Source organism: Eublepharis macularius, chromosome 2 (assembly GCF_028583425.1).
Source record: "Eublepharis macularius isolate TG4126 chromosome 2, MPM_Emac_v1.0, whole genome shotgun sequence".
NCBI classification, from domain to species: domain Eukaryota; kingdom Metazoa; phylum Chordata; class Lepidosauria; order Squamata; family Eublepharidae; genus Eublepharis; species Eublepharis macularius.
The window spans coordinates 194,497,213-194,522,988 of record NC_072791.1 but is presented as its reverse complement, the minus strand read 5'-3'; the positions used below and the strand labels follow the sequence as shown (position 1 = coordinate 194,522,988).

General features: G+C 41.9%; 1 protein-coding gene across 1 annotated transcript in view; it reads left to right on the top strand.

Annotated features, from left to right (window-relative positions):
- GRB14 (growth factor receptor bound protein 14) overlaps window positions 1-25,008 on the top strand; it is a 50,438-nt gene extending 25,430 nt beyond the window's left edge. Inside the window, exons 3-13 of the mRNA XM_054972128.1 lie at window positions 4,131-4,252; window positions 5,195-5,269; window positions 10,380-10,517; window positions 13,842-13,952; window positions 14,166-14,261; window positions 16,799-16,876; window positions 19,542-19,658; window positions 19,745-19,805; window positions 19,911-19,998; window positions 21,232-21,325; window positions 24,862-25,008. Of these exons, the coding sequence (XP_054828103.1) occupies window positions 4,131-4,252; window positions 5,195-5,269; window positions 10,380-10,517; window positions 13,842-13,952; window positions 14,166-14,261; window positions 16,799-16,876; window positions 19,542-19,658; window positions 19,745-19,805; window positions 19,911-19,998; window positions 21,232-21,325; window positions 24,862-25,008 (1,127 nt within the window). The remainder of the gene's footprint in view (window positions 1-4,130; window positions 4,253-5,194; window positions 5,270-10,379; window positions 10,518-13,841; window positions 13,953-14,165; window positions 14,262-16,798; window positions 16,877-19,541; window positions 19,659-19,744; window positions 19,806-19,910; window positions 19,999-21,231; window positions 21,326-24,861) is intronic.
- Window positions 25,009-25,776: the final 768 nt, after the last annotated feature.

Genomic DNA, 25,776 nt, shown 5'->3' with positions numbered 1-25,776 from the left:
ATATAGCATTAAAACAAAGCCAACATTTTAAATATCCACACAAAAACATAAAAACAGCAATTAAAACACTGGGCAGAAAGGAGGGATTGCTGAGGGAATACCAGATGAAACAAAAAAGTCTTCATGTGTTAGTGGAAGATGGCAACAAATGGAGACAGTCCCTCCAGGGATAAGTTCCAGAGTTTTGGTGTCATGATGACCAAGAAGGCTGTTTCCCAGGTTGCCACCTGCCTAATGATGAGAAAGTGTGGGTCCTGAAAGGAGGGCCTCGGAAGATTACCATAGTGGTCAAGTAGGTTTGTAAGGGAGTAGGCGGCAAGCTGAGTTACTTTGCTGTGGCTTAGGACTCAACATGTTCTTTATTTTCACCATGTTTTTCCTTTGCATTTTTAGCTGCCAGGATTCCTTTAACAAGAGGAGACCGACGTATGGAGACTGAGAAAAAACTTTTTCCTCTTTTCTCCTGAGCTGTTTTCTCACTGGGAAAAAAACCCACCCCTGATCTGATTTTACCCTCACTGGGGTATGTTTAACACAGCAAGGGAAAAAAGCATTGCAGAGTGGCTTCTTCCAGCAAGAGAACAGCATGGAAGGAAAAAAAGTTAACGCTTCTCTCTTTCTTTCCCCGCTGCCTCATGCAGTTCTCCTCCTTGACGAAACAATCCTCCCATTCCTCCCTTGACATGCCCCAGGGCTGCCAGATGTGTGCTCTCTTTGCACTGGCAGATTTCCACCAGCCTAGGGGGATGCTACTGGTACACCCTACCACTGCCCCAGCAGGCTAGCTATGCAGTGAAACTGTATTTTGTCAGGAGATGGATGTTTGTGCCTGTGGTCCTGTACATCCAACAAGTAGATCTCCCGCATTGCATTGTCTTCTTGGTTGCTTTTCAGTCTAAAAAGAATGCTGGGGAAATAGCAGCCACTCAGTAAGTCAATCAGCTGTGTGGAGAATGACCAAAATAGAAATATGCTTTTATCAACTAATCAGAATCCTTTCCATTGCTGTTGCTGAGGCTACAGGGGGCTTCTGAATTTAGAATGAAGTGGCTGAGAACAGCTCTTGTGTAGCCTCCCATCTAGTCAAATGAGCTAAATTTAACCAGTGCAGCAACTGCTGAAGGTGTTAAGTGAAGTTCCTTGCATAAGTTTGGTGATGGGTTTTCAATGGATCGGTGTGCGCATTTGAAGCCTTCCTGTAGCAAAGATGTGCAGCACTTGGACATGCCCACTAGGTGTCGCCGTTGTTTCTCATTTCCAAGCATTGGTCTTTTTTTTAAAAAAAAAGTAGTAGTTGAGGATTTCAGGAGGTTCATTGTTCTTTTAGCTCAAAGTTTGTTTAGCCTTAGCAGTTTTAATTTTTTTTTGTTTGAGGGACCCCAGTCTAAAGCAAGAACACGATACCATCTGTTGACCTGATCAAGGATGTTGGCTGTTGTGAGGATAATAATAACACACTTTGTAAACCGCTCAGAGCAGGCATTAAAGTTGTCCTAAAGGACGGTATATAAATTTATGGTGATGATGATGATGTGTCTTTTGATTATTTGGCCTCCTTTTTTGTAGATTGGGTACAATTCTGTTGCATGGACATGGCTGCATTCTTACACTAAAAGGCAGTTTGGTAACTCTGTCCTCTGTTTGTAAGGAAGTTCTGGTGTGTGTCTGTGTACATGCCTGTGCATGCAGGCACCTTGGGAATGAGGAAGCCATACCATTTCCTTGCAAAAAAGAGTTTTCATTCAAACTGCACGGGGACAATATAGCTGAGGCAGAATATATTCTGCAGGCAGAATAGAAGAGTCCAGCTTCAGTTCTGAAAGAAGCTCCAATTCTGATAAAAACCAGACTTGATTCTTTTAGTAATTAAGGTTACCATCCTCCAGGTGAAGCCTAGCATTCTGCCAGAATTGCAGAAGGACTTCCACTTACATAAATCAGTTCCCTTGGAGGAAATAGATTCAGAGGAGTTAGCCGTGTTAGTCTGTAGTAGCAAAATCGAAAAGAGTCCAGTAGCACCTTTAAGACTAACCAACTTTACTGTAGCATAAGCTTTCGAGAATCACAGTTCCCCCAGAAATATTCCCTCATAGGTAGTAAAGGAGCCAGTTAATTCTGAATATTTTCAGAATTTACTGAGAATGCCAATATTGGTATATCATATTTTGATGTACCGGGCTACAAAAAAGCTTCCATATGTAGATATATATTCTGTAGTTCTGCAAGTAATGAAAATTAGTTTTAAATTATTAGAACAAACAATACTGTGCAGAATACTTCAATTACAAGAGGATGTCATAAAGTATCCAACATGCTTTCATTTAAATAATAATCTATAATGTAATGTGCTAAAGAGTTAATATTTTCTTGTGAGGAGGGTCATGAAACATTTTTTTTTTTTGCAAATATACTTTCCCCACCTTCCAAGCTTCCTGAAGGTGGCATTTTCATAAATGTCAACAGTGCCACCCATGTAACCACGCTTAAATGTCAAACCCGTTTGAAAGCTTTCTTTAAGTTAGCGCAAGAAGCATATTTTGAGACAGGGCTCAGTTTTCAGTGTAGTTTTTCAAATCCTTTTCCTGCCCTGAAAATTAAAGCAATCTTTTGGAATAGCGTAAGTCTTTCTTTGACCCTATCTTATTTGCATGAATTTGTTCAGCGTGTGTTGGATGTGATGTGTGTTTTATACTCCTCTGAAAACCTTGCTTTATTCACAAGATCACAGATCTGGTTTGTGTCATCCTTTGACCTGGTTACAGGAAGGGTTGCTTGGCTTTCCCATTGAAGATAGGGGTGTTGGTCCTACATGGGTCACTTTCCCTGGGAAGTCTCCAAAATCCAGTCCTCAGCACCTTTTGGAATTGTTTTGGTTGTTTTTTGGGGCTTAGGATTAAGCTGGTGGTTGGGGTGAGGCTGTAACCCAGTGGTAGGGCATCTGTTCTGCCTGCAGAATGTCTAATTTAAATCTTCAGTTAAAAGGATCAGGTAACAGGTGATGTGAAATAGATTTACCTGAGACTTTGGACAGCTGCTGCCGTCAGAGGGCACAATACTGACTTTGACCAATGGTTTGACTCAACATAAGGCAACTTCATGTGGTAAGAGAGTCTGGTCTCAGTGTTGTTCTCTTAACAGTCCCCGTCTATCATATAGTGATCTGAGGCAGTGGCCAGTTTGGTGTGGTGGTTAAGAGCGGCAGGACTCTAATCTGGAGAACCGAGTTTGATTCCCCACTCCTCCACTTGAAGCCAGCTGGGTGACCTTGGGTCAGTCACAGCTTCTTGGACCCAACCACCTCACAGGGTGATTGTTGTGGGGAGAACAACAACATACTTTGTAAACTGCTCTGAGTGGGTTTTAAGTCGTCCTGAAGGGTGGTATATAAATCGAATGATGTTGTTGTTATATCATATTTTGGGGTCTGCGCACCAGGGTCAACTTATGAGTTTTTTCTTTCACTCAAACCCAAGTCTGTTCTCTGAGTGGCCCAGACTCACCAGGGCTGACAGACGTCCACTTTTCCAGCTATGTGCTTTATGGCAGTTTTGCAGCTGTGGGCTCAGCTATAAACAGACTGCTTTCAGTTGCTATCCAGTTGTTTCATCTCAAAGATTCAGGAGCGAGCTAGGCCTGAAGACAAAGGAGGATATAGGTACTGTGTGGTGTTCATTTCTTTTGCCTTGGATCTTCCAAATAGTTCGGCAACTAAATAGTTCCTGGTTAAGCATGGATACGTCAACTTCTTTGTGCTCTTGCAGTACAATTGGGATTGAGCTACCAATTTATAAGGGAAAAGAGTGGAGATAGGTTCAAAAGCAGATGAAACAGAGCTGCACACACATGAAATTGCCTCGTACTGAATCAGACGGTATCTACTCAGACTGGCAACGGCTCTTCAGAGTTTTTCACATCACCAGCTACCTGATCCTTCTAACTGAAGATGCCAGAGACTTAGCCTGGGACTTTCGGAATGCAAAGCAGAAGCTTTTCCACTGAGCCCCCCCCCCCCGCCATTTTATGACTCTGCCAGTTTTCTTATGTTGGGTGCTATGGTGAAAGATCACCGCAGTAAGATGCAGCAAATTCTTAATGGGATTGCCTTGTTTATTTTATTTTATTTTTTACAGAAAGAATAATAGAAGACCATGAAGTGGTGATTGAGGTTCAGTCAAAATGGGGAATTGAAGAAGGCAATAGACTTTATTTTAGAAAAAATTATGCTAAATATGAATTCTTCAAAAACCCTGTGGCAAGTAAAAACAAATTTGTATGTTTGTTTGAATCAGTTATTGACCCATCTCATCACATCGATTCAGGGCTGGAAATCCTAAATTATGACATACAGTCAAATCCTGGCCATAGCCATGAAGTGTGAAAAACACTCACTTTGCTGCTGCGAAACAGAATCCTGTGGGGAAATCTTTACTATTGAGTGTTGGTCCAAGTGATTTAACTTAATGTTTGGAATTTAACAAGACTTTAAAACAAACCAGAGTAATAAGTGAAACAATTCGAAGGGAAAGTTGTGCTCCCCTAAATTTCCTTTGTCATCCTTTTTGCTGTCGTGATCAGCTGTTCTTGCACTGACATAGCAGCCTTGCAATTAGCCTTTTTACTTAGCTCGCCTGCCTGTCTTTCCAGCTGCATTTGGACTACTATTCCTCTCCTGCTGCCTCGTTGCTTGAACCTGGGTCTGAGAGAGGTCATGGTTCTGTGGCAGCCTTCAAGCCCTCTCTTTGTGAGGGAACTGTGATAATTTATTACTCTGGGAGAATCCCTCAGAAAATGAATTGACTCGAGTATCATTCCCTTTGACGTACCGCACTACAAACTCCTTTGTGTTATATCAACAGTGGACAGAATAACTGGCATTTCTAAGTGTTGCTCTCAAAAGTGGCAGCGGTTTTTGCGTATGGCTGCAAGACAAGAGCACAGATCATAATTCTTCAGGTCAAATGGCTGCTTATGCAGTGTTCCATTTGAAAATAGTCTAATAACGGAACACAAAAGGAATCTAAATCCAGACTTTCAACTAATTAAATGAAAAAAAATGCTGTTTTAATGTTTTAAAAGTTCTTAGGCCTTGATGTTTGCAGCCTTGAAGACCCTGTTTGGGTGGGTCTTAAATAAAAGTAACTTAAAAGCTCTGAAGTTTGTGCAGCCTTCTTTCATTTTCATTTTTCTTTGACAGAATTTTTTCCCAGAACACCTGGCATCCTTCTCCAATGAGATCAATGAAGCAATGAGCCATACGGAGATTCTGCAGGTAGGATATTCATGTTAAAATAAGACTGTTCACTTAAGAGGTGATGACAGTCACAAATATTTGTTTTTGTGGACTAAATAGTTAGCTCAGGAGGCGTTCAAGTGCAGTAGTCTTCAGCCCTGTGCCTCAGGACCCTCAGGTGCATTGTAGGCCTCCAGTTGCTGGGCTAGTGTAAAGCTACTACTTTTTGAAAGGACTTTTACTAAGAGCCAAGCTAGACGTGCAGGTTTTTTAAAAGTTGAGTCTCAGAACGCTTCTGTGGGGAGGGGGGTGAGGTTCTTCCCTCCCCCCTCAAGCCATTTCCCCATGCCAAAATAGCAGGGGAGGGAGGTTTCCCCCCTGTTTTTCCTGCTTCACATGGAGGATTCTGTGCACATGGAAAAGTAAAAACGGGGCAGGGGGGAGACTCTACCCATGCTATTGTGACATGGGGCAATGGATTGATGGGGGAGGGAGGCGTCCCTCCTTCCCCCGTGGAGGCCTTCTGAGGCAATTTGGGATCTTTTTTATTTTTTTAACAGCCATTTACTTTTTAACTGCTATATGGCTGGGAAAACCCCAGTTGGGCCTAGGGAACTCAGACTCAACTCTTTAAAAACCTGCACATCTAGAGAGACCCTAAGACGTGTATATAAAGCAAAAGACCTTTCCCCTGACTAACTTTGTGTGAACACTGATAGGAGCTAGCAGGACATCAAAGTTAGCTTTTTTTATGGCAGTCGCACACTGTGCTGACGTTTTCATGATAGATAACTCACTAAAAACGTCAGCACAGTGTGCGACTGCCATAAAAAAAGCTAATGCTATGCTAGGGGTTATTAGGAAAGGGATTGAAAACAAATCAGCCGGTATCATAATGCCTCTGTATAAATCGATGGTGAGGCCTCATTTGGAGTACTGTGTACAGTTCTGGTCGCCACACCTTAAAAAAGATATCATAGCACTGGAAAAAGTACAGAGAAGGGCAACTAAAATGATTAAAGGGTTGGAACACTTTCCCTATGAGGAAAGATTGAGGCGCTTGGGGCTCTTTAGCCTGGAGAAAAGACGACTGAGGGGAGACATGATAGAGGTTTACAAGATAATGCACGGGTTAGAGAAGGTAGAGAAAGATGTGTTTTTCTCCCTTTCTCACAATACAAGAACTCGTGGGCACTCTATGAAATTATTGAGCAGTCGGGTTAGAACAGATAGAAGAAAATACTACTTTACACAAAGGGTGATAAACACATGGAATTCGTTGCCACAGGAGGTGGTGGCAGCTACAAGCATTGCCAGCTTCAAGAGGGGACTGGACAAATATATGGAGCAGAGGTCCATCAGTGGCTATTAGCCACAGGAGATAGATGGTATTCTCTTTGTGGGGAGGTGGTGCTCTGTTGTCTTGGTGCTGGAAGGAAGGCAGTGGGAGGGCTTCTGGTGTCCTGGCCTCACTGACAGTCCTTTAGATGGCACTGGATTTCTAGCCACTGTGTGTGACAGAATGTTGGACTGGATGGGCCACTGGCCTGATCCAACATGGCTTTGCTTATGTTCTTAAAGTGAAGATTTCTCTTTATCCCAGGTCGATTCAGAGACTGGCGCCGCCTCTTCCTGTCATGTGACTCTAATGGCACATGCCTGAAGATGCCTGGGGGGGATGAAGTTAGTCTGAAAGGCTGAAGGCAGGTGATGGTTCTAGTAGTTCTGTGCTGTAGTCCCTATTTTCCTGCTGTGCTTCTAAAATGTATCTGTTTTTATTTTTAAAAATTATATTTCTCCTTTCCCAGAAAAGATACTCAAGGCAGAAAACAGCAACAGAATAGACTCTATTTATTCTATTGCAGTTCTATTCTATTGCAATATAAATGGCAATATTGTACTAACAGTATAGAATAAACATTGATCACCCACATTTCATGGTAGCAAGTCAAGAGGAAAAAATCCAAAATTATGGGCAGCAACGGAATAAACAATATTATCCAATTAACCAAATGCCAGCTGAAAGAAACAAAAATGGTATCTCAATGACAAAGGCAAGTTTCTTCCTATAGAGGTAGTGGCAACACCAGAGAAGTGGCCCTTTCTCAAGTACCTACCCAGAAACTCAGTTGATGGTAGGGCCGCATGGAGTATGGCTTCAATAGATGATGAGGGTAACCAAGCTGGGCAACTTGAGTACAGGCAGTCCTTTAGATACTTTAGACCCCATGCAGTGACCACCCGTGTGTTTCCCACTGCTGAGTTGCTGGGCTTCCCCCAAGTAAAATGCCAGTCCTGGCTTTCCTCCATTTCTTTGGAGTAAGTGGTTCTTCAGAAGAGCATGGGGGGAAGGCATCACCTTTATTGATCCAGGGAGTACCTAGTTGGAAGCAGCTGCCTCCATCACAGAAAGATGCTTGGGGTGGAACCACCTAACGTTTTGAGATTGAAGCCATCCCCCTATAGCAAACATTCTGTGATTGATCTTCTCCTCTCCCATGGCAGCTGTTTTGTTGCAGTGGCTGCTACTGGTTTCAAAATGCCAGAAGTTCCTACAGATTCAGGGAAGTTAGGGACCCTTGCCTTATACCCAATCCATTAAGCCCATTCATGATCAAAGCCAGCACCTTGAGTTGTGTTTGGAAATTTAGGGCAAGCCCATCAAGATGTTTCAGAACAGGCATAATATGCTCATTTTAGCCAGTACCAGGGCTTTTTTTCAGCTGGAACGCGGTGGAACAGAGTTCCAGAACCTCTTGAAAATGGTCACATGGCTGGTGGCCCCGCCTCCTGATCTCCAGACAGAGGGGAGTTCAGATTGCCCTCCGCGCTGCAGTGCGGAGGGCAATCTAAACTCCCCTCTGTCTGGAGATCAGGGGGCGGGACCACCAGCCATGTGACCATTTTCTCCGAGGGTAACCCACTTGAGTTCCACCACCTCTTTTCCCAGAAAAAAAGCCCTGGCCAGTACCTATTAAAGTCCTAGCTGCAGTAATTTAGACAAATGGTAGTTTCCAAGGCCTCTTCAAAAGCATCCATATCTAAAGTGCTAATTCATTTATTAGTGACATAATCTGTGTTAATTACAAAAAGTTAGTTGCCTATCTGAGCAACAATGCCATTTTAAATTCTAAGCAATTGGAGCCAATTATTGTTTATAGTACTGTAAGCAAATATAAATGGGTGAAAACTACATGCATGTAAACCATATTTAAGAAATGGAAGAGTTTTTGTTTTCTATCTCCAGGAATATTCCAAATAAGCATAGCCAGTTAAACAAAAGACATAAGTGAATTTTACAGTGCAGATAAGCAGCTGTGTTAGTCTGCAGTAGAACAGCAGGATTTGAGTCTAGTGGCAGTTTACAGACAAACAAGACTTCCAGGGTATAAGCTTTCTGCAATAATTCCATTAGCGCACTGTGCCTGAAGTATTGAAAGTTTTATTTGAACAAAAGTAGGGCCTTCCCCGGCCTCTGCTTAGTAGAGAACAAACAGCCAACAACCAAAAGGGTAAGTGAAACCAAACTACAGCACCAGCATTTCAGCCCGAAGGGATCAGGGGAAAATAACTAAACAGTTCAGTAAGGGAAAACAGTTCAATAAGGGAACATCACCAAATTCACAACTTGCCACCATATAGCACTTTTGAAAGTTTACACCGTGAAAATCTTTTTGGTTTCTAAGGTGCCCACTGGATTCAAATCCTGCTGTTTTACAGTGCAGTTATGGTTCTAGTGTTGACAGCTGGGCTTTCAATGGAAGAAGAGAATATGATGAGAAGAGGAACTTGATTGCCCCCCCCTTCCGAATGAAGAGCCAGATACAAGGCTCACATGTGTCTGCTCTCAGGCGATCCCATGATACAATCAAAAGGGTGTGCTATCTGTAGAAGGATATTTCTCGTTTCATGGGATATTTGACTGTCATCAAATGAAAAGTGGCCAATTAACTTGCAAGAGAAATACTGGAACTGTTAACTGACCAGTATCTCATCCTAATTGAGAGGATGATGACTAATAGCATAACTAGTCATTCTTGAAGATTTGGAGATAAGCAAGCATTAGTATTTGTTTATTTTATCAGTTTTTTTAAAAAATTGTCACCTGTGTTTCCAAGGTTGTTCAACAGAGATAACTGCCTAAAATACAGTAGCCCAATAATGAAATAAAAGAGGGATGAAAAGAGTAGTCGTAATGGGATAGCAAATTTTGTCACAATCAAGAATCATTCTGGTCAGAGAATATATCACAAACAAAATGGCTGCCTTTCTTTATATTCAGCTCAAAGCTTTGCAAGATGGCAAAATCTTGTGGCACTCATGCTTATTATGGCATATACGTTCATGAGGCAGGACCTACCTTATCAGTTGCACGAAGAGGGTTGAGGCTCCTGAAAGCTTGTCCCCTAATCCATTTGTTCATCTTACAGGTGTCACAAGATACTTGTGTGTTTCGGTTCCGGGAGACTAAAGAGCTATCCCTCAAGAATTCAACTTTCTAAGCGTACTGGAAGGTTGGAAGTGAAGGAATATTTCAAGCCTCATTGGGCAGGCATAGAGGCGGTTTCACTTCCACTGGAGACAACTATATGTGGTCCTTTTCATAGGCCATATTTTGTTTCTGTTTGTCCTTAAGCAAATGATTAAGGGAACTTCTGAGGAAAAATATGGATGGATGTAGAATGCATGTAAATCCACTTTGGGAGAACTGCTACCATTTAAACATATACTTGGCACTAGTGGCACATGCTAAATGTTTGTTCTAAGGGCAGAAATGACAAACTTCCTTCCCTAAACATCTAAGAGCCTGGTGCTGTGTTCTGCATGAATGGAATGAACAGCATAATTCCCATAGGCATCTGAGGGCCAAGCTACAAGTGACGAATGACACTTGAACAGCAAGTGGATTGAGTGGAGTGCAAGTGAACAGGGAGAAATACACTTGCCGTTCAAGTGTCATTCGTCACTTGTAGCTTGGCCCTGAGAGATCACTCTCCTGGCTTGTCAGCACCATCCAAAGCTCTGCAAGAGACCTCCCTTGTGAATGTAGGGAGTTGCTTGCCATGGGTCTACTTTGGTACAGTTGGAAAGTTGAATTCTGGAGAGATGCAACAAAACGTGTGTTTTGTTTTTTAATTTTACCTTTCAGATGTTTTTAAGTGCCAGTGGTTATCCTGAAATCCACAGTTATTTATATGCTAAAGAACAAGGGAAAAAAACCTGGAAAAAGATGTACTTTTTGTTGCGAAGATCTGGTCTGTATTTTTCCACCAAGGGGATGTCGAAGGTAAGATTAGCACATGCAAGCAAGCAATTTTTTTTTTTGTAAATCTTAGATTTGCTATGATTAACAATCAAATCTGTTCCTCTCCTTTTTCAAATTTTTTGTTTCCAATTTTTTTTCCAGGAAAGGAAAGAAGACTAAGAGCCAAGCTACAAGTGACGCCTTACACAGGTTGGACACTTGTTAGATTACCTCAAGTTTTGATGGGAAATGTAGGCATCCTGGTTTTACAGCTTGGCTCTCCATTACAGCTGCAAGACCAGGATGCCTCCATTTCCCATCAAAACTTGAGGGAAGCTGACAAGTGTCCAACCTGTGTAAGGCGTCACTTGTAGCTTAGCTCTAAGCATAAACCAGCTCTTGTGGTACAGGCATGAAATTAGACTAAACTGTAGCTAACATTTATGACTTTTTTAAAGTGTGTTAAGAGGATCAATATAAGTCATTTTGAGTCCTTGAATGGGGAGAATAATGAAGTAGAACTGTAGTAAATAAATATAATTACTGAAAATAAAAACCACTGGTAATTAAAGACTCTGGAGTGGCAAGAAGAAACCAGATTCTATTTTGTGAATGTTGACTGGTTTTTCTGTGGGAATCCTTAGGAAGGGTTATCTTATTGCTGCTGTGCTGCCAAATTCAAGCTCAGTAGCACCTCAGAGACCAACAAGATTTTCAGGCTATAAGCTTCGAGAATATTGCCAAATGACTTTTATTAGTGGGGACTGTTTCTTAATGTTTTTTCCTCTATTTACAAATCTAAGCAAACCTGTACCAAGAGATACACCTAATGTTCTTTAGTTAAAATCACTTGTCTCTTATGAGTAGGGACAACCTACATCTCAGTAGTAGAACGTGTGCTTTTGTGAACATAATGTTCCATGCTCAGTCTTTGGTGTTGGCACTAGAAAGATCTCCAAGAGCAGGTTCATTTTCATACATCTTTACTCTCATGCAGAATTGTGCAAAACTCACAGAACGAGGGTGTCTTCATAGCGCAATTTCTGATGTCACCCCATCATGATTCTGTTTCATGGTGCGATGACATCAGAAATCGCGCCATGAAGATTCCATGAGTTTTGCGTGATTTTGCATGAGGGTAAAGACGTGTGAAAACAACCCAGGACTCAGAAAGACTTCTGCGTGGGATCACAAAGAGCTGTTGCAACCTGTGTCGGACAATGCTAAGTGAAAGGAACCAGTTACCCAATTCGATATGGAATGTGTATAAGTCCATATATTCATTTCCCCCCAACATCCTCCGTGGACACTAAAATGCCGTCAACATATCTAATGTTGCAGTTCTTAAAAATTGTCTGCTCAAAGCACATAACTAACCCCATATGTGAGGGGAACAAAAAACCATAAGAAAAACATATTGGCTTCTATCCATCTAGATCTTTCCCAGGCTCATGAGATCCATGCAGTAGACCAGCTGTGTGAGTTGGTGGGCTGGAGTGAGGAGGAACAAGGGGATGAAACCAACCTCTTTCTTCACCAGTGTTGAATTTGCAAAGTGGAAGGAGGAGTGCTTTTACCCCCCCCCTTGTCTATCCTTGCTCCAGCCCCCTCAACTCACATGGCTCATTCAGCTCGGAACATTCTTGAACCATTTTATCTTTCCAGTCTGACTTCAATTGTGGGATCCGTGTGTAGAAATCTTCACACAGATCCCACAACCGAGGTCAGAATGGAAACATAAAATGGTCCAAGACCGTTCCAAGATGAATGACCCCTGGAGCAGCAATGTCCCTCTAGAACAGTGGCCCACTGGAAACCTTTCCTGCAATTTTAAATGGCCAGTCAAGACACAGCTGATTTATGGCAAGAGACAGAGTGGTTTTCCATTGCTTACCTCTGCATAGGAACCCTGGGCTTCCCTGTTGGTCTCCCATCCAAGTACTAACCACAGCTGACCCTGCTTAGCTTCCAAGATCTTTGGGCTAGTCTGGGGCATTCAGGTCAGGAAGAGTATGTATTGTTATAAGTAGGCTCTATGGTATTTCCCCTTCTTGCTCTCAGTCCCCAAATCGACACTTCAAAGGTAAGAATGATGGGTTCTGTTTAGCAATTCCTGTTTCTTCCATCTCATACACTATCTTCTTCTCTGCAGTGTCATCATTATAAATGTGTGTGGGGTTTTTTTTCTTGGCTTCCCTACAAGGTGTTGCTTGACAGCTCCCAGTCTAGCAAGAGCCCTTACCTTCTCTTGTTCCTGTCTTTTGAAAGGTCTGAGAGAATAAAACAAAATCTGTTTTTGTCACCTACCAGGTGGATGTGTGTGAACAATATTCACAGGCACTGCAGGGTGGAGATGCAGGTAAAGAGAGAGAGAGAGAAGCATATGCCAGTTGGCATGTGGGTATACTTGGGCCTAATGCTATAGTAAAACTTATGGTCATGAATGGCTGCGGTGGGGGGGGACACCAAGGAATGGTAGCTGACCATTTAATGCAGTCCTGAAAGAGAAACCCACGTATATAATATGCTGGCCTATAGAGCTTACCTGATGATAAGAGATCGTTTAAGCATAACAGATGTATTTATGGAAGGTAGGGTTGAATTTGAGATTAAATGTATCAATCATGTGACCTAATATCAGTCATATGACCTGATATCCTTAGGTCAGGCCATCTAAAAGTTTTTAAATCTCCCATTTCTTAAAAGGAGGGATGTCCGGCAGCAGCACTGAAGCTCAGCTCTTTATGCGCTTTCAGAACCGCTGCAGTTAAAAAGTGTGATAGAATAGACATGTTTGGTTCCACTGAGGAATGAAAGTTTACCTCAGAATATTATCTTTTGGGGGTAATCTCCCATTTCCTGATGGGAAAAGAGCCAAAGGAAGTGACACAGCACAACGGTCTTGTGCTGCATTTCCACCGCTTCTGACAGATATTTATTCCATTTTAAGATGGGCCAAATGGTTGTGGTGGGCTGTCTGCTGGACATTGGGCCTCAGTAGGTACCTAACCATGTCAGCTCTGAGATCCCTGTTAACTCCAAAAAAGAAAGCAGATCCATATGTCCCAAGAAATGTGTATGAAGTTGTGCTGTCTGTGACAGAATGAATGTGGAACTGTTTTGCACCTTGGAGCTTCCCGTCTTAAAAGCTGGCAGGTAGGGTTCAGTGCTGGCTGCTCAGTGAGTTCCTTTGGCATCGCCATAAGCAACAGCATTCAGGATGCCGAGAAATGTACTTGGATGCCTTGTTCCTTCACATTCAGATATTTGAATGTTGCTTCTCTCTCAAATTTTTATATTTTACCCTACAGAAGAGTCGTCTCCTCCTTCAGCACAGTATGTAATTGCTTTGCCTCTTCCTTTCAGGAGCCAAGACACCTGCAGCTTTTCAGTGAATTCAGCAGTAGTGATGTGTATATGTCTTTGACAGGCAAAAAGATATCTGGAGCTCTAGTCAGCTATGGGTTCTGCTTTAAGGTAAATGCTCAGCATTTAGAGAGGGAGGGGAATAAAAGAATTTCTTCAAAGGGGAGGAGAGGTAGACTTTGTTTGCCAAGGTTTCTTTTTAAAGGACGGGAGGGGGAAAATCCAACATTCATTTATGAAATAGGAGAATTAGTGGCCTTTATTTCAACAGGTATTGCCTCCGAGATAGGAATTAATGCTAAACAATATGCTGTGGCTTTCTAGCCTCACAAAGCAGGAGCCGCCAGAGACCTGAAACAACTTTATGCAGACAGCGAGCAAATTAGGACCTGCTGGATAACAGCAATTCGTTTGCTGAAGGTAAAAACCAAAGTCTTCTGTTTATCTTCACCAACTGTTTCTGCAGGGAGTGATGTGGTATAGTGGTTAGAGTGTTGGACTAGGATTTGGGAGAGCCAGGTTCAATCCCCACTCTGCCATAGAAGCTCACTGGGTGACCTTGGGCCAGTCACACACACTCACCCTAAGCTACTTCACAGAGTTGGGCTAAGATTTGGGAAACACAGGGTCAAATCCTAACTCCAGCATGGAAGCTTGCTGGGTGACCTGGGGCCAGCCGCTCTGTCCGCCTCATAGGATGGTGATTGTGAGGATAACATAGAGGAGGGGCGAATGATGCTGTAATCCACTTTGGGAAGAAAAGCAGAGTGCAAACAAATAAATACGAGAGTGGCTAGTCATAGGCTGGGAGAGGAGAATGCAGGAGTGACTTTCTCATCAACGATTGCTGTTTCTAGATCAACCAGTGCTTTTTTGAAGACACTGAAGGTTCCTTGCATAGTGCATGCATCTGCAATGTACTTATGCTTTTTTCATGGTGTATGTGCACATGCTGTGTTGCTTTGAGCTGCCTTCCATGGGGTGGATCCTACCCCTCTCCTCCCACTCCTGGAACAAAATGTGAAGCCTCCCTCCAGCCCAAGGAACCCTCCAGCCCAAGGACTCTTCAATTGGAGGAAGGTTCCTTGAGAATGGTTGGATCTATCCCCGTCATCAACGGCGCCATCCTAAGCAGAGTTGCCCCCTTCTACATCCACTGAAGTCCATGGGTTTTGCAGGATGCAACTGTGCTTAGAATTGCACCATTATAAGCCTCTCTATTGGAACACAATCTTCAGAACTGAGATTTTGACTGCACTAATGCAGAAGACAAGGTTTTTTTTTTAACTGCACGAATGATCATTTAGAACTGTTTGTTTTCTTTCTTTCTCTCTCTCTCTTTCTTTCTTTGGTCCCTTTGATCTACTCATTTTGAGGGCTGCACGTTAAGCAAATACCTAGAAAGTACAATGTAGTTTTGACTTCTGGGGCAAAGCTCAAAGGTGTGAAGAATCATTCAGGAAGATATTTCCAGTGCTCTTTGTCTTCAAGCTGAGGAGAGGACGGGCAATCATACATTTTAAATAATGACCTTTCTTAGATTTTTTTTAAACCAACAGTGATCAGAAAGCAGAAATCCAAGTGAGTGAGGCTTAAACTAGGTATTTGGTTGAACAGCCAGATGGAAATTTCAATGTACTTTTGTGTACATGAGTAGAATAGCACTAGAGTTAGAAAGAGCCTGATAGACCATCCAATTCAACCTGCTCTCCATGAAGCAAATCCAAAGCTACAGTGTTCTCAGCATACCATTGAAGACTTCCAGCAAGGGGGAACCACCCACCCAGCTAAGCTGATTCCATCATTGTACTGCGCTTACCATTACAAAGTTTCTCCAATGTTCATCCAAAATCTTCCTTCCTGTAATGTAAGCCTACTGAATCTAATCTTGCCTTCTAGAGCAAGGAAGAACAAGTCTTTTCTCTCTTCCATGTGAAGGCCTTTGGGTGTTTCAGGATCAATGTTCAAGAAAGCAGGGTGAGGGAATACAATGGGCAGTTGATAGCTGGGCTTCACTTAGACCCTTTCCAGTGTGTACCAGACCAGGAAAAAAATGTTAGTCTGAACTCGCCTGGTTACAGTCTATCAAATACAAGATGCAGTTGCTCTTTTGTTGGTGTTGGTGTGGGGAAGCATTCTGGTGTGGTTTGTGTGTGCAAGTTTTTTTACTTCCTTAGGATCATTCTTTCAGGTACATTGAAGCTTGCAGGTGGCGTCATGTGTCAGCAGATAAGAGCAAATCTTAAAGGCAACAAGTTCTTTGTTATCTTACTAGTGAACCAGAGAGTCATTCGTTTTGTTTTGTTAACTTGGGGAGGGTTGCATTTGACAGATCCTGTGTCAAAGGTTGTTACACTTAAAAAAAAAAAAAGCTTAGGCAACACAAGCAAAATAGATGACTATTTGATTGGGTACATGAAATGGTCAAAACCCAAATGGAATGTTTAATTTGGAGCAAAATAATTATTGTATTTACCCCTAAAGACGACTATTTTTGTAAATCTTTTTGGCTTTGTAGAAAAAAGGGTGGCCTTATATTTGGGTATACACACAAGAGGGTCATGCTCCTCTTTTTGCCTTCATGCCTTCTGGCTCCAGCCAGGAGAAAAGGGAGCAGAGAGAGAACAGCCCTGCAATCCGGCTGATGTGTGCTACTGTCTTCCCACACACATTTTGGTACCAGCCAAAAAGCTTTGAGCAGACAGAGTGGGGCCATCTTCAATTCAAGGTCCTCTGTTTTTTGTTTAACCTTTTTTAAAGGAGGGTTTTCTTCCATATGGTATTTATTATTGATTGATGGTAGGAAGCTGCTTCTTGCATGTGTAGGGTGAAAAAGTAATCAGTAGCAGACTCGATGTGTGATGAAAACCTGTGGATAGCAGAATCCTCCACTGAGTACTCTCAGAATGTGGTTCATAAATCCATAACCTATTAATGATGGTTGTTCTTGTTTTTAGTATGGAATGCAGCTGTACCAGAATTACATGCAACCTTATCATGGTAGAGGTGGTTGTGGTTCTCTTAACACACCTATGGTAGGTACTTCTGGTTTTTTTTCAATTTATATACCACCTTTTGTGACAGAATGGGCTTACAAATGAAAGGTTTACTAAGTGCAACATCCAGAGAGTGGAAGGGAAAAGGTTAAATAAATTGCCAGAAGGGAGAATAATTGATAGGCTGCTCCCCCTCTCTGTGATTGGCCAGTGAGAAGGTAACATTTGGTGCTAACAGAATTGTTGGAGTCTGACAAAGAGGGTCACACTAATAATACTCTGTATGAGGAAAAAGGAAAGGTTTGCCCTAACTGGGACAGCTTTAGGCTTAAAGAAGTCTTTTAGTTAAAGTAAGTGTGAAAGCCAGCACTAATTTACGCTGACAAGATAGAACTGGAGGGGTGGTGTTGGCAGAGGAAGTGGGTATTGAAAGGAGACTCCCCTTCAACCAAGTGATCAGGGTTATGTCTTTTGGAGAAGAATAATTCCTGCCTCATGTCTAAAAAGGGGGGGTTGGTTCTGAGGAGGACCCTAGGTTTGGTGTAAAGGGAAGAGTGCTGTATTGAAGTCAGAAGAACACCTAAGCTGTAAAGTGAACTATATTAAGAATCCTTGTTAATGTAACCTAAGCCTAATGTAACTATGAGCCTGTCACTTTTAGGAACTGTAAATATTTGAAACTTAGCTATAAGAAGATAATTGTGTCTAATACTTTTGAAGTATTCTGCCCTACAATCAAATTTTACCTCAGCTTTTCTTTCTCTGCCTACCTATATACCAACCCTGGCTGTTTAATAAATCTGCTGTTTCCTTTTGAACTTTATTCAGCATCTACTGCCATTTCATTTTGAAGATTTGTCTCCTGCTACTTCCCTTCCATGCATTTGGGCTGGGATATAAACCAAAATCATATATGTGTGAAGTGTGGGACAAAGAGAACATTAAAGTATTCACAGAGACACTCTACTGGAGGCTGCCCAGCCACATCAAGCAATCTTGACAGCTTTGGAGGGAAAATCTGCCTCATAGTGGGGGAGTGAGTGGGGGCTTATGCCATAGCTTTCTTCCATGGAACTAGGGTTTCCTGGGAGGCCTATCTGGGCACTGCTTAGCTCAACATAGTGGCTGTGTACCTTCGCATATCCCACCTAATGCCTATAAGTCGCTCTTCAGCCTGCATGCCCAGTTGTATAAACTGGAATAATTATTGGAATTTTAGCCACCTTTTCCTTTCTATTTTATAGAATATTTCCCTAGATGTGGAGACACGATCTAGTTCTTCTAGTGATTGAGGCCACTCACCTTACTGTTAGAGGAAACAAACACAGGACGTGAAAATAATTGCAGGAAAGAGGAACTGTTTGGAAAAACCCCAACCCCAAATCTTTATTGCCTTGCTCTTACTGCATTGTTTTCTACTTTTATTGTTTGACATACCATGTCTTATACTTGTTTGCATTATTTCTAATTTTTGTAACCCTAGCCATATCACATTGCTTATTAAATGTCTAATGCTATTTATTTATTTTGTTTGATTTGTATCGTGCCCTCACCGCAAGCAGGTTCAGGGTGGGTCAGCTCACAACATCATAAAATCATAAAAACTACAATTAAATAGAATAAATAGTTAAAATCATTAATAATAAAATCTATAGATTTCATTAAAAAGTGGAGCGGAACAAAGGAAAACAGGCAGGATAGTTCGCTTGCTCCTCAACCACGCTCATAGGCCTGGTGGAGCATCTATTTGATTCTATTGTTTTACACCAGGTACTCCACCCTGAGTCTCAGTGAGAAAAGTGGACAATAAACAAACAAAAAATGAAATAAAAACTTTCAGGGGCTAGAGCAGATTAACTTCCCCTCCTACTTCCTTTCCATTAACTAAGTATTGTTTTCCACATTCATGCCTCCATGGAGATGTTCAGTCTTCATCAAGCTGTTTTGTGTGTGCCTGGGGAGGCATTTTTCTTTCATTTACAAAGGCATATTTTTATGCATATCTGAGGATTTTGCCAACCTTTATGTCATCTGGAAGTGTCCTAATTTTGTTGCTTTCTTGGTCAGCATAGGGACCCCAGCCCCTTTACTGACAGATACAGTGGTGGCAGTGATGATGTGGCTAAGATATTGTAATCTTATTACATTATGGTTTTTACATTTACAGCAAGAAACAAAGTCTGTTATTGCCTGACATATATCATACTTCAACAGTGGCATTCTTTTAAGGCCACTGAAGTCAGTGTCCTTAGAAAGGGTGTAAATCTGTTTAAGATAGCAGAGCCAATCTCAAAAATCATTTCAGTAACCATTCCTCCTCTAGTAGGATGCGATGAATTCTCCAACCCTGAGTCGTCAAAAGTTCTGGCTGTTATGAGGAATTCACCTATCATTTCTCTAAATGCATTACGATAATCCTTTCCTCTAGATGTCCCATGTAGAATTGCTGTGGCATCAAATGGCAGAATAGTGGTTATAAACTCTGTTGTAAATGGGATGTCTTTTAGAATGCATTCATCCTAAAAACTTATCACTATGTACAACACACATTTTTCTAATTCTTAATTTCGTTGCCTTATGGTAATCAATAGATCCTTCTGCATGAACTCTACTGAAGACTGTTTTTGCTTTGGGAATGATGAAGACATTACAGATAAGAATTGTTTTTGCAAGATCCACTCTAAACATACATTTTCTTTGGCAGCGAAGCATTTCAGAGAATTCTCTTGTGGCCATGGACTTCACAGGACATAAATCCAGAGTTATTGAAAACCCCTCAGAAGCTCTATCAGTTGCAGTTGAAGAAGGATTAGCATGGCGGGTATGAAATACTGAGTTTTGCAAAAATTCTAATTTGATTTTCTCACCCACAATTTTTTTTTGAAACTTTTCCCTCTTCCTATTCAGAAAAAAGGCTGTTTACGGCTCTGTAGTCCCTCCACTTTGCAAAATGTCCCGTCAAATATGGGTAAGTATCAATCGTCTACTCGTATAGAATTTAATGGTATTGCTTTGCCTTGCACTAAAACCGTTGTGGAAAGATTTTTTTTTCACCTGTTCATGGTATTTCCAGCCATACACAGTTCGCAGCCATGGTTTCACCGTAAGATCTCTAGAGATGAGGCTCATCAACTGATTTTGCGGCAAGGATTGGTGGATGGGTAAGGTTTTGTCCTTATGATTTTTCCTAGGCAGAGAAGCATTCAGCAGTTCTTTGTTCTCAAAGCAGAATGAAAGTTGGTTTATCTGAAAGAGGGACCACTGGGGCTGCCTTAAAAGCATGTCTACAGGCCTGTGATTTTGATGATCCAATGCACAGCCCCAGTGTGGATTTTGTGGTGCGAGCTTGATGGAAGAAAGATTCCTGTCCTTTCTCTGTTACGCCTCAGCAGCTTCAGAGCAGGATCATGTATGCAGCATACCTTTTTGCACAGTCCTCCTTGGCCTTGTTTGGGTGGAGGATTGAACATTTGAATGTTCCCCTGTGTAAAACCCTTTCTGAACATGTAAAGAGAGCCTCCCTGATGTACTAATAATCAACGTGTGTGAAATGATCTAGAGGATGAACATTTAAATATGTTGTTTCTTACCTGTATATATGTCTGAAATGGTACAGTCCAAGAAGTTTCAAGTCCTTTGATTGCTTCACAGAGAACCACCCGTTTTCTGCTACTACTCCCTTAAGTGAGAAAGATGAGCTATCTTGCAACCTATCAGGAGTATTGGGTTCCATGCCTGGGGAAGGTCATGCAGGAGGACAGGGGGGAAATTGCCCTGTGCCTTCTGCCTGCAGAATTCTTGGTGGGATCCAAGACCTTATCTGGATTTCTAAAAAGCCAATACATAAAGTGGAGCTGGATAGGATGAAAGGATAGGAGGAAAGCACTGTTTGCACTCCCCCCCCGCTCCCTAGTAGGTTTTTAATTTTTTATTCTAATTGGGCTCTGAACTTGGCCCAGTTGATGGGAAAATTGCTTCCTAGACACATATTCAGGAGCTAATCAGTGGTCCCCTATCCCATGCCCCAGACATCTCAGCGTGGTTGAGAATACATACTTGATGAGAAGAATGGGTTGGATCCAGTATTTCTCTTCCACCATTGGTGAAGTTTGCCTTCCACCAATGGTGGAGCTTTCAAACACAGAGACTTCTACCAGCAGAATGTGACTGTTCTGCCAGAGCAAGAAGGCTCCACTGTTAGTGGAACAGAAGCTTTGGATCCAACTCCATGTTTATTGTGTTAGATTTTCCAGAAAATGAAGGCTTTTTGCTTGCTACTTCTCCCTGCCAAAGAAACCTTTCAGTGCTTATCAGAAAAATCTCAGAAGTTAGCAGCTGCTTAGCATTATCACACATTCACAATGTTTGACACATTTTTTTCCCTTTCCCTTTAGAGTTTTCTTGGTACGGGATAGCCAGAGTAACCCCAAAACCTTTGTACTGTCCTTGAGTCATGGATTAAAAATAAAGCACTTCCAGATTGTGCCAGTAAGTAACCAGTAAGTTTGTACAGTGATGAAACACACTGTAGTGGTTGATAAAGTAATGCCAAGACGGAGATGAATGTTTTGGTAATGCATTCTGTTTATAACTATTGAAACCTACTGTTTGCAAGAATCTGTGAAAGAGGCAGTTTCTAAACCTAAAAGCCATCTCCGACAATGGGATTCTAATGAGAGTCTATTGACTGCTCCCTATTGTTTCCCTATTAGCATGATCCATGTGCCAATGGTAAATATTCTCTCTGGGTACCAACTTGCCATTCTGGCCTTGTAATCGTTCTCCCCATGTTTCTCAAAGGTCCCAGGGGACAACCAACACTTGGCAAAGTCTATCTTGTTGGGAATCAAGAGCAAGTGAAACTTTGTAGAGTTGAAAAAAGAGAAGGGGGAGAATAAAAACAAAGAATAGAGACCCCCTCCCCATGACTGCTACTTGGAAGATTCATATTCATGGCCGTGCTAAAATTCCTGAATTTTTCTAAATTCACAGAACAGAACATATTCTAACCCATTTAACTAAGGTCTCTTAGTTCCATATAGTAGTGTCTGAGTCTCATTGCTCTCTCTGTAAAATAAAAATGGCCATTTGTTTAACTCTTTACTTGTGGCTGTTGGATTGGTGATGATGGAGACTGCTGTCAAGTCCTAGACCACTTATGGAGACGCCTATTGGGGTTTTCAAGGCAGTAGAATAACTGTGGTGGTTTGCCATTACCTGCCTCTGCATGGCAGCCCTGGTCTTCTTTGGAGGTATCCCATCCAATTACTAACCAAGGCCAACCCTGCTTAGCTTCCAAGATCTGAAGAGCTCAAGCTTACCTGGACTATCCCGGCCTGTAGGATTATTTCATAGCAATCTGCCTTATACAGAGTCAGACTGTTCAGTTGTTTGGCTACTCCGATCGGCAGGGACTCAGGTAGAATGAGGTTTCCCCCAGCATATGCTATCTGAAAACTTGAGCTTTTGCGCTACTCCTGAGCTGTCACCCCTGCCAACTCTACCACTGTGTTTTCTACTGGCAAGAATGACTGCTATGTAGAATGTTTATGTCTCATTGTGGGTAGAAAAAAGAATTCTTCAGCTGAAGAGAAACGGGAGCATGACTCAGTGGTGAAACGTCTGCTTTGCATGCAGAAAATCCCAAATTTAATCCTGGCCATCTCCATTTAAATAGATCATGTAGCAGATGATGTGATATGAAAGGCCTCCACCACAGTTCCTGGAAAGCAGCTGCCAACCAGAGTAGACATCAGTAGACTGACTTGGTATAGGCAGGTTTATGTGTTCAAGTGTTTAACACTGCAGTCCTAAGCAGATCTACTCAGAACTTCACTCAAGTCTATTCGGTAGAGCTTACTCCCGGGAAACTCTTCTTAGGATGATTTTGCAAGTTGCTGACAGATATTCTGCTGCGAACCACCCATTCCCATGGCTGTGGTAGGGCACTTAACTTCATTTTCTTGTCAGCAGTGCAGGCATACTCTCCAAAATTCCATGCCCCCAACATTTCCCTTGTTTTTTCCATCCTCAGTCTTCTGCAGGTCAGGGGAGCACTGAGCCAGGACACCCTAGAGGCAGTGGCCATCTTGCAGTGTAATGATTGCGGACTTCTCTGTGCTTTCATCAGGCCAGGGAGAACGGCATACACTAGGAGTAATGGGCTATATATGGGATGGGGAGGCTGATAGATGGAGACTACAGAGAGGAGCACAAGCAGATGGGAAACCTCTGTACTAGCAAGGGAGCAGGGGAGGTAGAGTCTTGCATGGAGGTAGTCCAATAGAGTGTTTCGAGTGTTGGACTCAGATCTGGTGGAGCAGGATTCAAATCCTCCATTCTGCCATGAAAACTCTCTGAGTGACCTTGAGCCAGTCACTCTCTGTCAACGTTGGTGAACCTCTCAGGATTGTTGTGGGTATAAAATGGAAGGAGAGTTAGTTGTCCATGCCACTTTGAGCTCCTTGGGAGAAGAGTGGGTTCAAAAATCGATGGGTTTTTATGGGAAAGCATGCTTCGGACTAGCCTGCACAGCAGGTTGGTTGTTTAAAATGGATCGATTAAATATCTGACAAGCAGAAGTGAGTAAGTTTAATGCTCTGGTGATGCTGGTTTGTTTTAGGCATGTGCAGGGTTTCACTCTGCACCTTTAAAATAAATTGGCCTAGACATTGGCTGTCAAATTTAAAGGTTTCATTTTAAAAGAAATCTTCCACTGACTCCAGCTGGAGTTTAATCCCCTGCCTAAAGAAGGAAGAGGAAAGACCAGTGTGGTTGTACGGGGGGGTCTATCACGTGTGAGAAATCGTAGAATAAGTTTACTGTTGATAATAGCATGGACACTATAGGATATTTTATCTCATTTTCCATGCCTGAGTGAATTTCCACCAGAGAAAAAGTGGATAACCGCAGATGAAGGCAGAAATCCAAAAAGTTTTAAAAAATTATATTACAAACAATCAAACCGAATGTATGTCGTGCACTAACAGCAATTCACGCATAAATAAATGTATAATAATTCATGCATAGATAAATTAAAGGACCCAAGCACCATAAGCATTCGAGGGCACACTTGCAGGACTGGTAAGAGAACCAACTCGTGAATACATATTATGGAACAATGCCAAAAACATTTTCTCAGTCCTGTGGCGTCCAGCACAGTGATGCCCGGGAGGCGAACAAGCCTGAAGAACGGAGTCCCTCCGCCCGACATTCAGGGCCGGCGAGGTTCCTGATGTTTCTTGCAGTCTTCCTCAGGAGCGGATGAACGTCACATGCTAATTAAGAATATGTACATTGAAACATAATCTAGAGATATAACAATGTTAATCCAAAATGCAATGGTACACTCACCAAACAAATCAATCAATGTGGCACCAAGGAATCACCGGTCCATTCTGGCGACCGAGCGCACAGAAACCCAAACATACACAGTTTTTAAAGGTTATTCAGTCAAAGATAAGACAGAACGTCTTAAAGGGACATACCACCGAAGTATCATGATAGCTTTATGCAGTAAACAATTACATTCTGAATGTGAATTTCCAAGCAGATCTGTTCTCTTCTTAAACCAAAGAGTTTTTAATCCTATAATGCCCTTTAAAAACATTTATATGAATTCACTCAGTAGTGTTCAGAAGTAGTATGAAGATTACAATGACAATTTATAGCTCACATGGTGTCCAAAAGGCTTGGCAAGTCATAATTACGTCTGTGTGGGTGGACCATATTTGTCCTCCTCTTGATGGTGGCCATCTTTCCTTGTTCATCCTTTGTTGCCTGAGCGGGGAACTTAAATCAAGCCCTTCTACCATTGGGAGACAGCAGTAACTTAACAGGGGAGATGAATGTTCACTCTTGCCCTAACACTCAGCTTAGACTGGAGTCCAATCCTGAATCTCTCTAGTGTCCTTGCACGCTAGTATCTACTTAACCAACTTTAAAGAGGCCAGATGAACACAGTAAGAGTGATAGAGCGCTATAGCAATGATTGATTTTTTGTTTTTGTTTTTCTCTTCTTGCAGTTGGATGAGGAAGGCAAACTGTTTTATACTTTGGATGATGGTCACACCAGGTTTTCTGATCTCATTCAACTAGTAGAGTTCTACCAGCTCAATAAAGGCATACTTCCTTGCAGGTTAAAACATTATTGCGTCCAGATTGCGCTTTAACCAAAATGCCAATGCCTCACCAAAGCCTCCTAGAATTTACAGCAGAATGTTTGTTTTGTCTTTACAAAGCAGTCTGTTCAATGAAGGGAGTTATAAAGCCAATGCACTCCGTGAATGTAAAATTTCGACTTGCAAAGCAGAGTTTGTGTGCATCACAGAAAAACAAGCATCTGGTACTTCTGTGTTGGAACTGACTAATCAATGGAGATCTTCTGAAAAAGAATCTCAAGCTAAAAATATGTAACTGTGTATAATGTTGCATTCCTAGGGAATATTTTTCAAATAAATGTTTTTCCCACTAGATTCCTTTATACTGTTCTAGGTGATGCCTAGTTTTTAAGATACATTCTTGTTTCCGCTGTACAGTAATTGTGGGCAAAGAGCGTGGTGTCGGTTCACTCTGAGACTGAACAGCACACACAATGTGTAAATATAAAACCTAAGCATATATTACATTATATTTTTGAATGCGGTTTGCAGGCATGCAAGGTCTTTTAGCTATTTTTTTTTAATTTGATGAATTTAAAGTGATACAATTCCTGTGGTGGCATTTAATGCCATTTCTCTCTCTCTCTCTCTCTCTCTCTCTCTGTTTAGTGAGCCCAAAAATGCAAATATAATTAATGCACATAGTATTCATGTGCACCTAAAGCGTGTGCTGGATCCTGGCCTGAGAGATTAACACTGTCAGTCTCAGAAGAATTATATCCTTCTAAGCTCATTGGTCAATGGGATTAGAAGAGTGTAACTCTGTTAAGGATTGGACTG